The 14,081-nt window shown below is 44.7% G+C and overlaps 1 protein-coding gene across 2 annotated transcripts in view; it reads left to right on the plus strand.

The window, feature by feature from the left end:
• Window positions 1-2,914: 2,914 nt before the first annotated feature.
• Window positions 2,915-14,081, plus strand: part of FLACC1 (flagellum associated containing coiled-coil domains 1) — a 29,950-nt gene continuing 18,783 nt past the window's right edge. For both annotated transcript variants that reach the window (XM_004458904.4, XM_023588893.2), the window contains exons 1-6: window positions 2,915-3,277; window positions 6,673-6,838; window positions 7,360-7,431; window positions 10,474-10,522; window positions 11,339-11,469; window positions 13,902-13,995. In XM_004458904.4, the coding sequence (XP_004458961.1) occupies window positions 6,720-6,838; window positions 7,360-7,431; window positions 10,474-10,522; window positions 11,339-11,469; window positions 13,902-13,995 (465 nt within the window). In that variant the 5' untranslated portion in view covers window positions 2,915-3,277; window positions 6,673-6,719. The remainder of the gene's footprint in view (window positions 3,278-6,672; window positions 6,839-7,359; window positions 7,432-10,473; window positions 10,523-11,338; window positions 11,470-13,901; window positions 13,996-14,081) is intronic.

The raw sequence follows: 14,081 nt of genomic DNA on the forward strand, positions 1-14,081 counted from the left end.
TTGCGCGTGGGGCTCCCCCACGCGGGGACACCCTTGCGTGGCATGGCACTCCTTGCGCGCATCAGCACTGCGCATGGCCAGCTCCACACGGGTCAAGGAAGCCCGGGGTTTGAACCGCGGACCTCCCATATGGTAGACGGACGCCCTAACCACTGGGCCAAAGTCCGTTTCCCACTGTTGACATTTTTAGCTATTTAGAAACTCATAATTAAATTTGAAGTTTATTGGGATCTATTAGCAAAGATCTTTTGATTTTCTCTATCCTTGACAATTGAACTGTATTTTTTAAATTACTTAATACAGTTGTGAATAAATTGTGTGGAATAAATGAAATATGAAACTCTTCTTTGATAGAAACTTTATTGTTTTTTTAAGATTAAATTTTTCTTTTCAAGATTTATTTATTTATTTAATTCCCCCCCTCCCCTGGTTGTCCGTTCTCTGTGTCTATTTGCTGCGTCTTGTTTCTTTGTCCGCTTCTGTTGTCATCAGCAGCATGGGAAGTGTGGGCGGCGCCATTCCTGGGCAGGCTGCACTTTCTTTCGCACTGGGCGGCTCTCCTTACGGGGCGCACTCCTTGCGCGTGGGGCTCCCCTATGCGGGGAACACCCCTGCGTGGCAGGGCACTCCTTGCGCGCATCAGCACTGCGCATGGGCCAGCTCCACACGGGTCAAGGAGGCCCGGGGTTTGAACTGCGGACCTCCCATGTGGTAGACGGATGCCCTAACCACTGGGCCAAGTCCGTTTCCCATGATAGAAACTTTAATGATACTCTTGGCATCTCTGTTTTCTTTCACAAACAAGTAACAGTAGATGTGTTTAAGTCCAAAAACCTGGTGACTGTACGGAAACGGATGTGGCTTAAGCAGTTGGGCACCCACTTACTACATGGGAGGTCCCAGAGTTGGTTCCCAGTGCCTCCTAAAGAAGACAAACAAGACAGCAAGATGACGCACTGAGGAGACACAACAAGAGACTCAACAAGCAGGGAGTGGGTGTGGCTCGAGGGACTGGGCACCTCCCTCCCACATGGGAGGTCCGGGGTTTGGTTTTCTGTACATCATAAAAAAACAACAAGTGGATACAGCACACAGTGAACAGACTCAGTGCAGACAATGAGCTCAAACAATAGGGGGGGGGGATACATTTTTTTAAAAAATCGTAGTGGCCAAATGAAGCAGTCGGGGTTGTCCTTCAGTACGTGCTGCCTTTGTAACTTTGGTTTCAGCCACTCCCTCACTCAAGATCCAAATCCTGCTTTGTTTTTAATCATAAGTAAAATGTATAAGTATAAAATTTCTTACCATAGAGAGACTAGAAGTAAATTCTTCCCCAATTTCTAGATGTCTAGTCAAATCTATTGTTCGCTTTGTAATTTGTTTCCTCCCCTTTAAGACTTTAAGGTCATCTCCATCTAGTCTCTTCATGAGGCTTGGTTGTGACAGCCATAGAGCCACTGTGAGGCACCCCTCCTCAGTAAGCAGCATGCCGAGACCGCATAACAGAAAGATACAAAAAACCCGGATCTTCACTACCTCTCCAGACTACATTTTGTTAGATTAATAAACCTTTTTGATTTAAGCCACTTTCAGGCAAGTAACAGCTATACATATTTTAATTCACACATGGCCTACACTTTGAGCAATATTATCCTAAATACTGAGTTCCTCAGGAATATGTTCTAAACCCTCTTCTTACATGATGCTCTCTCCCTGTGTGATCTTGCCTTAAGTATGACCTCTGATGACTTCCAAATCCGTTTCTAGCCCAGACTCTTCTCTTGGGCTCCAGAAACATGTAACAAACTCCCTACTGGACATATCCAATCACCAAGTCCCGTTGCTTCCCTTGCTGCCTCATTTGCACCGTTAGGTCTGGAACGCTGCCAGACTCCTAATGGCTTCCCCGCCTCCTGTCTTGGCCCCTCCAATTGTTTCTCTGCATTGCAGCCAGAATGTCCTTCTAATGTGCAGACCTAGTCAGGTCCCTTCCCTGATTAAAACCATTGCCTGACCCATTAGACATGAAGAGAGATCCCTGCAGTAAACTACTACTGTGTCTGCTGAGCCCCCTGATGTAAGATTCATTGAGCCTTTGTTGAACTTTTATTATAGGTCTCCCCACTATTCTCTAAGCTCTATCAATGATGGGAATGGAGGCATATCCCCACACCTAATGATGAGCTGGCACACTGTAAACAAATATGGGGCTGAATAAATGGAGTTTATAATGATGTTTTGTAAGCTGTGAGTTGTGACCCATCCGATTATGAAATCAATCTAGTGGATTACAAGCAGCTTTAATTGAAAAAAAAAAATTTAAAGAGAATACAAGTAATAAGGGCATTCATTATTTAATGACATTTTATTATAAAATGTATAAAATATATTTCTTACAGTAGTTGCAGTAAAATAAAAATGAAAGCCACTGGTGCATAATAAACATTTTTTTCTATAGTAAGAAAAAGCAGCTTTACTTAGGAAGAACAAAACAAAACTCTGAAACCCTTCGCAACTGGAAAAAAGACTCCTGTCCTCAGAAATATGTGGTTTCACAGACTTCAAAGCCTTAAATTCAAGGAAGAAACTGCTTACTTTAGAATTCTAGATTTCTGTGAGCAAATGACAGCAGTATTTAAAGTCTGTCACAGATCTGTCTGGAAACTATTGCCATAAATTGATTAAGCCTAGGACTGCTGTTTAATGCTATTATTGAAAATATTTCCAAAGTTTGTTTGGTTTCATGGCTGATGAAGAAAGTAGAAATCAGTGTCAGGGTGTGAATTCCTTGCTGTCGAGAGAGGTCACTGACTTGGGCCTTGGAAAATTTCCAGCCTTCTCTTTAAGAGCAGAGTGCCCTGAGCCAATGAGGTGCTGCCATTCTGTTTCCATAGCAATAAAAGAAACAAACTTTCCTTTGCCATCTCCCCAGGACAAACCTCATAACTCGAGGCCCACGTCAAGGACGTCTGAATGGAAAAGTGACTTTCTCCTTTAGTTTAACTTTCACTGCAATATTGAAAGAAACAAACTGGATTGTCTTTGGAAGAAGGGAAATTCATGACCATGCCTGTTCAGTTTTTTAAAAGACTTTGATTGGATTCACTGCAAAGCTGTCTACTGTGGATTTTCTGCTTTAGCATTTCAATCAATTGGAATGACCCCTAAAGTCTTGAATTCTGAAACCTCTTCATTTGACCTAAAGTGAACTCTGATTTCGTGTTGATGGGGAAGAGTTTCTCTATGATGGTATGATTTCTTTAAGGCCACTTCCAAGGTAAGCTCTTTGGAAGAAATGTTTTAGGTGATTTATTTCTGCTGGTCATCAATACTAACCAGTGACCTCCCTGAAGCCTTGGCTGGTGACACTACAGTGTCACCAATTGGCACATTCAGCCTGCTAGGTCTCAGGTAAAATTATCAGGGAGATGCAGGAAAAGAAAAAGAGAGCGAGAAAGAATTCTTAAAAACAAATAAATAGATAAAACAAAACAAAAAACCCATACCTATGTTCTTAGAGCTAATACTCTGAAGGTAGATCTGTGCTAGAAGTATCTAATAGGTATATAGTTATGTGAAAAGAACAAAGCATAATACAGTCTGAAAAATATGTCCTCATTTGTGTTCATTTTTAGCATATATGTGTATATTTGTATGTACACACACATACATGCATACATACATACCTGGATGGATACCAAAAAAAAACTAACAGTGCTTCCCTCTTGGGAGGGTACTGGAAGTCAAGGGCTGAGGTTTAACTAGTATGCACAGTTCTTAAAATATTGAAATACTGTCATACAGGTTGATAAATGACCATTGCCCAAAGCCCTTCAAATGTCCTCCCTGCCAGCTTGGTCGCCCCAACTCTTCCCCCAACACCCCCAGACTACCTCATGATTCAGGAACGAAGTGGTTAATGCCTGGCATGGAGGGTGGGAGAGGAGTCGTCCAGGACCCTGTTCCGCCCTGTAGCCCACATCTCTTCTGCTTATTCTGTGGTCTTGTCTTGCTAGTGGTTAAAATATTTTGAGTATCATCCCCACGGTTGTTTGGAGGGAGAGGCCTTACTTATTAAAAGCAAAAAGTTAGCCACCAAAGCATTGCTTCTAACAGGAAAGGAAAAGAAACAACTGAATGTTCATTATTACAACTGGTCAAAAATATAAATAGGATACATTCATAGACTAGAAATCTACACGGTCATGGTGTTATGGAAACCATATAAAGTCTGAGATTTACTTTAATATAATTTGGTGTTGGAGAAGTGGAATGAGTGTAGATAAAATAGATTGGTTACCAGTTGCTAATTGTCGAAGCTAAGTGACAGGTGAGTTCATTATTCTTCTTTCTCTGCTTTTGTATGTTTAAAATCTTTTCCACAACAAAAAGTTATGCCTAAAAAATGATGTTTCAGATCTATCATTGCTGACATTAAAAGAAGCTCATGACATATGGCTGGAAAAAAGCCTAGCTAGAATGAGTATAGTTTATTTCCATTTATGGAAAATTCTATAAATCAATATGATTATTAATTGTAATTATTATAATTATATTATTGCTACATATTAAAGCTATTATGTATAATTTATTAAATAAAATAATTTATAAAATTATGTAAATCTTTCTCTTTAGTCTGGAGAGAATTATGGACGACATCAACCAAAATAAATTCAATGGTGTTAGTATTCTGGATAACTTTTACTTCTTTATGCTTTCCTGTGTTAGGATTTTCTTTACAATGATCCTATTTCAGTTTAACGCACACACAAAAAACAATAAAAAATAATAAAAAACAAAAAAGTAAAAATAAAAACTTCTATATACAAGATGCCACTAGAATTCAAGACCATTCCTGGGTTACTGATTTTTGAGAACCTACTGTGTGCATGACACTGTGCCAAGAGCTCTCCTGACTAGGACTCATTTAATGTGCACAACACCCAATGAGATGTGAATTCCCTTGATTCCCATTTTGCAGATGAGGAAACTGAGGCTTAGATAAGTTAAATGAAATTTTTTGGATTCCCATAGCTGCTATGCAAAGTCGGGCATATCTGACCCCAAAACCCAAACAAAGTTTCAATAAAGAATGTTGTAGGGGAACAAAAATTCATAATCCTGATGTTCTGGTCCAATTTTCATTTTTTAACATATTCTTTTCTAGCTCTTATCAACGTAGATACGTGATCTTGCATAATCGTGTCCATTGCATATGTAGTATACCATTTTATGTCTTTTTCACAAGCAGTTTTTCACGTTTCCACACATTTTAAAGTAATTATTTTAAAAATGTTTAAAATCCTACTGGGTGATTATACTATGATTTACCTAGGCACTGTTTTTTTAATTCTTATTTTCAATATTATCTATAAAGTTGTAATGACACAATATTTTGGTAGCTTCATTTATGGATCTCTTTTCTCCTCTTTGAGCTGGTCCCTGTGGTACCCACCACCCTGGTTTTTGGTCAGGCAACAACTACTTATCAGTAATTCATTGTGTGCAAGCCGGTTGGACTCTGCCCTCGGATCCCTGCAGTCAATGGGACAGTCAACAGAATGGGAGCCCAGGCAGCTGTGGCGCTAGGGCCAGAGGCCTGGCTTTAAAAGAAAATGGGTATGCAGATAGAGATAGACACAGGAGGGGGCTGGGCCAGAGGTCTGGGACCACAGGACTGTGTGGAGTAGCTGCAAAGTCCCTGCACAAATCTCTTTTGCCATGTAGAGGAACATACTTACAGGTTCCATGGACTAAGACACTGACCTCTTTGGAAGGGCTATTACTTGGCATACCACGAGCTCCCCTAGATCTGTCAAATGCCTCTCAGTATCATCAGATAATCTACCAGTTCCAGGTCTTAAGATTTTCAGGGCCTCAGAGGTACAGCTCAACTCCTCCTCATTCATAGCCCCTCTGCAGCCACGCAGGCTAAACTCCCCGTGTGCCAACGAGGGAGCTATTATGCCAGATGCCCTCTGACATCCCTTGTGCAATTCGTTTCCTCTCCCATTCTCTTTGTTCTTTTGGGATTAAACCTTGTTCACTCGTGTATTCTCATTTTAGTGGGGTTCTGGAAAGAAAAAAGATCAACAAGAGTGATCAAGTCTCCTTGTTTATCTGATAGTCGTCTTTCATAAAGAACTTCATAGTAGGGGGTTTTGTTTATGTTTTTATAGCCAGAGAAGAAGAGTTTCGACTGTAATTCAGGCAGGTGGGAGGTTGACTTGCACTGTACTTTGAGTCACAGAGCTCATTTTCTAGAAACTTCTGAGCAGGACCTACAGGGGGGCGTTCTCTTCATTCCAGCGAGAGCTAGTGTGGCCTGGTAGAAGAGCAAGGTCTTAGGGCTCAGGCAGACTTGTGCTTGTTTCCCAACTCTGCTACTTGCTACCCTGGGACCGTGCTGAGCCTCAGTGTCCTCATCTGTAAAATCGGGGTGATAATAATTGAGCACTTACTGGATTCCTGGTTCAATTATGGCAAATTTTAGCCTGCTTTTAAATCAAGTCTAGTGTGTGGTAAGGGTGACGTGTACTCCATAGGCAAGACCCTGAGACAGACCAACATCTTCTGGAATCCACTGTCTGTACCTTGGGCCAGTTTGTCTCTAAGTAATGTGGTTTTGGTTCTGAATGATTTAATCAACTTGCTGCTGTATCCCCATTTTAGCAAGAGCTTCCTGACCCATTAACCAAGACCGCCGTTGACTTTGGACCATGAACCCCAACCCTCTCATCTACTGCACCTGCTGGGACCCTTGGAACTTGGGACCGCGGAAGCTAATCAAGACCCCTCAGCCGCCAAGCAAGACCTCCCCCTCCAGAGGGAAGTCCAAGTAATGATTATGTGTCATGGGGAAGGCCAGGGGTCTTGGGTTCCCATTGCAGCCTCCTTTCTCTCCAAAGGTTTTCAAAGTAGTAAGCTTGGCAGCAAAATCTCAAGAGGTCCAGAAAAACCTATCCTTACACAACTTTTCCCACAAGCCTACTGACTGCACATTGATCTTGTCCATCCTGGTGGGCCAAGTGCTACATAAAATGAGGAAGTCCAGAGCCAGGACAACAGGGAGAATTCAGATTCTGACTCAAAGGCCTTGATGGTGGCTGCCCCACAATGTGGGATGAAGAAATTTGGGGACTAGGGACCCAGTTGTGTTGCCAAACTTGGGATTTCCTGAGAGCTAAGACCTTGGGCTGGGGGTTTCCCAAGAACCAAGATTCCAGCAGCCAAACTATGTATTTCCAATTATTGGTTCAGAATTTAGGAATACCATGAGGATATACCTAATCTGAGGGTGCTAAGAAAGATTTCTGATCTTCCATTTTTCTCTTTTTAATACTTATTTTTCACTTTCAGCATAACTCCTTTTCTACCAGCTTCAAAAAAATTCAACTTCCAATCAACAGCAAAACCTATTGTCATTCCAAAGTAAGTATTTTTATTTCCCTGAGGCAGGAATGGTTTGAGGTCTTCGTAGTCCTGCCTGACTTAAACTAATTGTAGCCAGGAATGTCAGAGAATTGCAGGACCCACTGTGATTTTCCCCAAATTTCAGAGCTTACATGTAGATTCTGTGTTCATCTGAACCATAGTTTTCAAAGTCACTGCAAATGAGCTATCAGTAGAAGACCTTCCATAGCTATTTCCTGCCCATTTACTACCATTGCCTGTCATAGGCAAAGAGCTTCAGGAAGCTTCCTGAAAAAAAGTGACTTTTCGCTGATTACTTTCCTGTGTCTAAGGTTTTCTGTAGGTTGCACCTTTGATTTGTCTTCTTACTCACAAATTACAATTTTTACAAACTTACAACTATAACATAACGTATAGCTATAACATATAAGTTAGAACTCTAACATGGTTTTAGGCCCTTGCATGATTCCATTTACTTACTGAGCACCTCTTATTTCCTAGGCACTGTTGCTGTGCGAACACAGCAAAGTCCCTTATCTCCTGGCGCTTGCTTCTTAATGGGGGATAGGGGGTGGGAAAGATGACCAAAAACAAGTCAACACATCCCAAATTTGCAAGTCCTGTGCAGAGAAATAATAACAGGCAAAGGATGTAGGGATGGTGGGGGTGGGGAGTGTTGTTATTTCACACAGGGAGGTCAGAGGAAATCCCCTCTGTAAAGGGTACAGCAGGACCATGCAGATACCTCGGGGAGGCAGTCCTGGCAGGCGGGCAGCAAGTTCAAAGGCACTGAGTGGGAGCTCATGTCACATACTTGTCCTTTTCCAAGAAAGCAAGGAGCCCAGTGTGGCAACGGTGGAGGGAGTAAGGGGAGAGTGGTAGAGATGAGCTTGGAGAAGGTAATGGAGATGATGAACATGGTAGAAGATGAATAACAGCTGCCACCGAACGAAGTGCAGGTCCTAATCCCAGGAACTGGTGAATACGCCGTGGATTAAGGAAACTAACCATCGACCTTGAGACGGGGAGATTTTCTTGGATTATCTGGGTGGGCCCAGTGTAATCACAAGGGACCTTGTACGTGGTTTAGCCCAGTGAGACCCATTTCAGACTTCTGATCTCCAGAATGCAAAATCATCAATTTGTGTTGCTTTAATCCACTGAATTGGTGGTAACTTGTTACCAAAGAAATAGGAAACTAATGCAATGAAGACCTTGCAGGCCTATATCAGGACTGTTACTCTGAAAGAGATGGGAAGCCATCCAAGGATTCCGAGGAGAAGCGTGTCATGATCTGACTGACGTTTTGTAAGGATTAATCTGGCTGCCAAGTTGAGGATGGACTGTGGGGGGCAAGGGCAGAGGCAGAGGGTGCAGATAAGAGGCAATGGCACCAAGCAAGCAAGAGACGATAGTGATCGGACCTGGGGCAAGCCATGGAGGTGCTGAGAAGTGGTTGCATTCTCCGTATATTCTGAAGGTAGAAACTGATCAGATCTCCTAATGGAATGGGTGGGAAGTGTCAGGAAAAAAATAAAATAAAAAGGGGAGTCAAAACAGACTTCAAGAGTTTTGGCTGAGCAACTTGAAGGAGGGGATTTGCCATTTTCTGAGGTGGGAAGACTGCAGGTGGAGCACATTGGTGGGGCATTGGCCATAGGATGTTGGAGATGCCTGTTACACATCCAAGTGACAGCGCTGAGTCTGATAAACGAGTCCGGAGTCTGGGAGAGAGATCTGGCTACAGAGAGACCGTTGAGAGTCCTCCGCACATAGACAATCCTGAGAGCGGGGACCGGGGAGACTCCAGGGCAGTGAGTGGAAAAGGGGGTAGAAGTTCTACATGAGGGAGCACCCCAGTGCTCAGAGGTCAGGGAGACGAGGAGGCTCGAGAAAAGGAGGCTGAGAGGGAGTGGGCAGTGAGGTAGTGAAGAATTGGGAATGTGGTGTCCTGGAGACAAAATGAGGAAAATGAACTTTTAATTAATAAACTGATTGCTGATTCCTATTCTGTATTTTTAAGTTTCAGAAACTATGCAACAATACTAAGATAATTGCCCCATAAAACCATCAATAAGTCTTTCATAATCCTAATTTTCTATACAGACACACATATATACATTCATTTCACTGTATATGTTATTCATTTTATATATATATTATTCATTTATATATAGGTAGATTTGAATGAAAATAGTTTAAATTAAATGCTCTTGCATCTTAATGTGTCTTTTTTTAAAAGATTTCTTTTATTTATTTCTCCCCCCCACCCCATTCCCCCCATTGTCTGCTCTCTGTGTTCATTCGCTGTGTGTTCTTCTGTGTCTGCTTATCTTCTCATTAGGCGACTCTGGGAACCAATCCTGGGACCTTCCGGAGTAGGAGAGAGGCCATTACTCTCTTGCGCCATCTCAAGTCCCTGTTCTGCTATGTCTTCTTATTTTCTCTCTTCTGTGTCTCTTCTTGCGTCATCTTGCTGTGCCAGCTCTCAGCATTGGCCAGCACTCCTGCCCGGTGCGGCTTTCCCACGCTGGGTGGCAACCCCGCGCAGGGGGGCACTCCTGCCAGCTTGCCTTCACCAGGAGGCCCTAGGCATTGAACCCTGGACCTCCTATATGGTAGACAGGAGCTCAATTGTATCTTAATGGAATGCGTTTCATTATGGAGAAATGCTTCATTCTTCAATGAAGTGGGACACACATGGTTTCCTGAGCTGAGAGTATGTGTGTTGGGGGAGGGGGTGTCACCTGACTCCCAGAGCCATGCAGTGTAGTAGAGTGTAGGGACCCCTCTGTCTGGCTCATACTTCCCCAAAACAAAAGTTCCCCCAATATCAGAAAAAGAACCACTTTTCTGCAAGACCTTCTCACAAGGGCCCAAGCTTTGAGTGAAGCCCTCAGGGAGCCTGCTTCAGCAGTTTCCCCAGCCACCCCCAGGACCCCCCAAGAAGGCTGGGGGGCCAAAGCTCAAAGAGCAGAGGTGGGATGGTGACAGGATCAGGAAAGCTCTGAATCTCTCTTTGCTCTCTGGTTGCTTCCTGAGTAAGCTTGTCTCCTGCAGGGTGAAAACCAATTTAGGAAGACAAGAGGAGAGCAACAAATTACTTTCTGTGAGTAAAAATGGGAAGAGGATAATGGGACGAACACTTCTTGAGCACCGACTGTGTGCAGGCATAGGCCTTTACGCTTACTTGCCCCATCGAATCTTTGCGACGATCCCATGAGCTGGTGCGGATATTATATGTGGATGCTAAATGTCAGAGCCGGGGCTTGAACTCAGCCAGACCCCAGAGTGGGCATTTATTTACCACTCTACCGCCCGGTGTAGGCTGAGCAGAGTGTCTCAAGGGAACCAAATGGTGGCAAGTAATCCAGGGCACGGCTCATGCCCAGATGAAGGAAACCCTCTGCTGCACTTGGGAAACCACAGAGTGCTGGGCAATGGCACTTGTGTCCTGTGAGGAAATGGAGGGACAGAGATGTTGGTTAGTTACTGGTAGGTGGAAGAGCCAGGATCCAAACTCAGACCTGTCGGATTCTAACCCCAGTTCCAATACCCCACTGCCTCCTGGTTTCCGGAGATGTGATGGAGAGCACAGAGGGGGTGCAGGGTTGCGGGGGGAGCAGAGGGTGCAGTGGACATCGGTGGTTCAGCTTTGCACATGTGGAGCCTGAGAGGCCTGGAGGACCACCGAGAGGGGCATCCAGAGCAAACGAGTGCTGGGATTAGATCTCAGGGGAGAAATCTGGGCTGGAGATGTGAGCGGGAGCCGTGTCTCAGGGAGAGCACCGGAGGGACTTGAGCCCTGGATCCTCATCTCATGACTCTTGTTTTCAAGGTGCGAGTAGGGTGTTGGTAGAAGGTCAGGAGGAATCTTAGAAGTCCAGGTATGCAATATGATCTGACCATTCATCTTGGTGCCCAGGAAGTGATCAACGTGTCGCCTGGCTATCACCTCATCCGGAATAGGGAACAGATTTCCGTCACCTTGGGGGACGAGATGTTCGATAGGAAAAAGCCTCCGGAAAAGGTCACGGACAAAGTAAAAACTTCCAGGTAATGTCTTTGGATGCATCTCACCTGGCTCCGCCTGGCTCCTGGCTATCCCCTAACATCCACGACCACAAGGTCCCTGCTCTGAAGGGTCCAGTAATCTGTTTTGGGCTTTGTTTTGGTTTGGGTCTTTTTGCTATGCAAAGAGAACACACTGCACTGGGTAAATTCCCAGGGAAGTCCTGGTTACAGTTTGCATGGTGTAAAAGTCCAGAAACACAACACGAGAATTATTTTGGTAGAAAAACTTCCTGAGCAGGGAGGCCCCTAGAGGAAAGGGTGGGGTCGTAGAGCAGCCGGGAACCGTGGGGGTATCCTCCTTCCTGTGCGGGCCAGGTGCCTGCTCCCAGCAGGCAGGGCTGCACATGCTCCCCGGAGGAAACGACGCCCGCTCCTCTCCAGGCCCACCTCCCTTGGTTCTGACCCCATTAGTCACAGACCCTAGGGGATGACCTGGAAAATGAATGAGGGCATAGAACAGATGAAATATTCATCCAAGAGTTTGAATTTGGAGGGTGTGAATTAAGAGGAAGGGTTTCTGGGAGGCCTGAGGATTTATCACTTTTCCATTGTGTCTCAAGATCCCTCTAAGTCCATGCCTTTGGCAGATGCCTTTGGAAGGTTCCATGCCGACTCCACCCCAGTTGAGCACACTGCCATCCTCTCTGTCCTGCAAGCCATTTCAAATCAGGATATCAAATCCTACCTCCTAAGTCCCTCATTCCTACCTTCTCCTTGCCCATTATCCTACTTGAGATCAGTCATCTCTTATTCCTTCCCTGTGCTATTGCAATGGCTTCCCAACTAGAGGCTCTTCCTCCAGGTTTTAGCTTGCTGTGAGACTCTAAAAGACTGCTGCCACCACAAAAAACATAAACACACACACACTCACTTACCTGTTTGTCAGTGTATACAAAGGAGGCAACCAAACTGTTAGCCGTGTTTACCTCCAGGAAGCAATTCCGATTGGGGCTGAGGCTGAAGGAGCTGCAAGTCTCCTTTGAGTGAGGCATGCCACTGAGTTGTCCTGCCCTGCCCCAGCCCAGAGAGCCAGGTCCTGAGGTCCTGTCTTCTCATTCAGTGGAGCATCTGCCCCTCTTTTCCTTACCTGCTTTTCCATGACCCTCTGCAAGAGGAGAATGGCTCATGCACTCACAGTCAGGGCAGCACCCACAGTCACTTCTTGGTCTCATAAAAAAGTTGTCACCAGCTGTAGCATAATAAAACAGAAACCATTGCCCACGCTTGTTTTCTTCCCTGTCTTTTTTTTTTTTTTTTTTTTTGAGATTTCTTTTTATTTCTATCCCCCCTTCCCCTCCTCCCACCCTGCTGTTTTTGCTGTCTGTGTTGTCTTCTCTTCTCATTTTCTCTCCTCTAGAGATTGGGATTCGATCCTAGAGACCTCTGATTGGGAGAGGTTCCCTGTCATTTACACCACCTCAGTTCCTGGTTTCTGCTGCGCTTCCCCTTGACTCTCCCCTCATCTCTCTTTTGATGCGTCATCATCTTGCTGCGTGACTCACTTGCACGGGGCACTGGCTCACCAAGCGGGCATTTGCGTGGGCACTCATGTGGGCACTGGCTCACCATGTAGGCACACTTTCTCTTCTTCTTTTTCACCAGGAGGCCCCAGGGATCGAACCCAGGTCCTTGCATATGGTAGGCAGAAGCTCTATCACTTGAGCCACATCCACGTCCCCCCTTTAAGTCTTGTTATTCTGAAAATCATGTACACAAAATAGGGGTTCCTGTTATTCAACTTTCTTTCACCCTTTCTCCTTTCTTATGCCCTGGCATCCTCTCCTCCTGTATCCCCTCTCTTGTTTCCTAACCCCCACATTCTCTCCGTCCCGTTTAGACATGGTGGGTGATTAACTGAGGGATCACTGCCTCTTGAATTAAGGATCCTCTTCAACTCATTGCACATTAGATCTTCCTGCCCCTTGCTCCCCCCACCCTTCCCCCTGCCGCGCCATCCACTCCAGCTCCAGTAAACAGCTGACCTAGACCCAGGAAATCAAGTCTCTTAAATTCCTTCTTAGTCCCATCTTCAGACCATTCTTCATCTACAGTTCTCTGTCAGTGTAGATCCTATTGTCCCACCTTCTCCTCTTCCAATCTTCTGGACTACCCCCTTCCTCACTTCAGCTATGATTGCCAAATCAAGATCAAACTCTAATGACGTTCTGACATATTCCTATTCCTTGCTATTCAAGATGGCACCCAACCACCCCACTTGTTTTTGGCTAGCTTGCCATAAAGGGTCAGGTCTGAGACTCAACCCACCATACTGCCAAATTTCTTCTCCCAATCCTCCTCTTCACCCTTCCATCCTCACCCACGAGATGAAGGCCAGACTCAGTCACACTGGGAGACCCCGACTGGCGTCCAGTGGTGAGTTTCTGTGGATGATAGAAGAATTGCTTGGCCCACAGGACTGATATCATTTCTGATCTAGAAGAGCATATCTCAGAGCTGACAGCAATAATCGAGCAAATGAACAGAGACCACCAGTCCGCCCAAAAATTGGTGAGTGACCCTCGAGTTAGTGGATATCTTTATGGGTAGGGAAAGACTAATATTTTCAGAACACCAGCTATGTGTCGGACAGGATG

This window comes from Dasypus novemcinctus, chromosome 7 (genome assembly GCF_030445035.2).
Source record: "Dasypus novemcinctus isolate mDasNov1 chromosome 7, mDasNov1.1.hap2, whole genome shotgun sequence".
NCBI classification, from domain to species: Eukaryota; Metazoa; Chordata; class Mammalia; order Cingulata; family Dasypodidae; genus Dasypus; species Dasypus novemcinctus.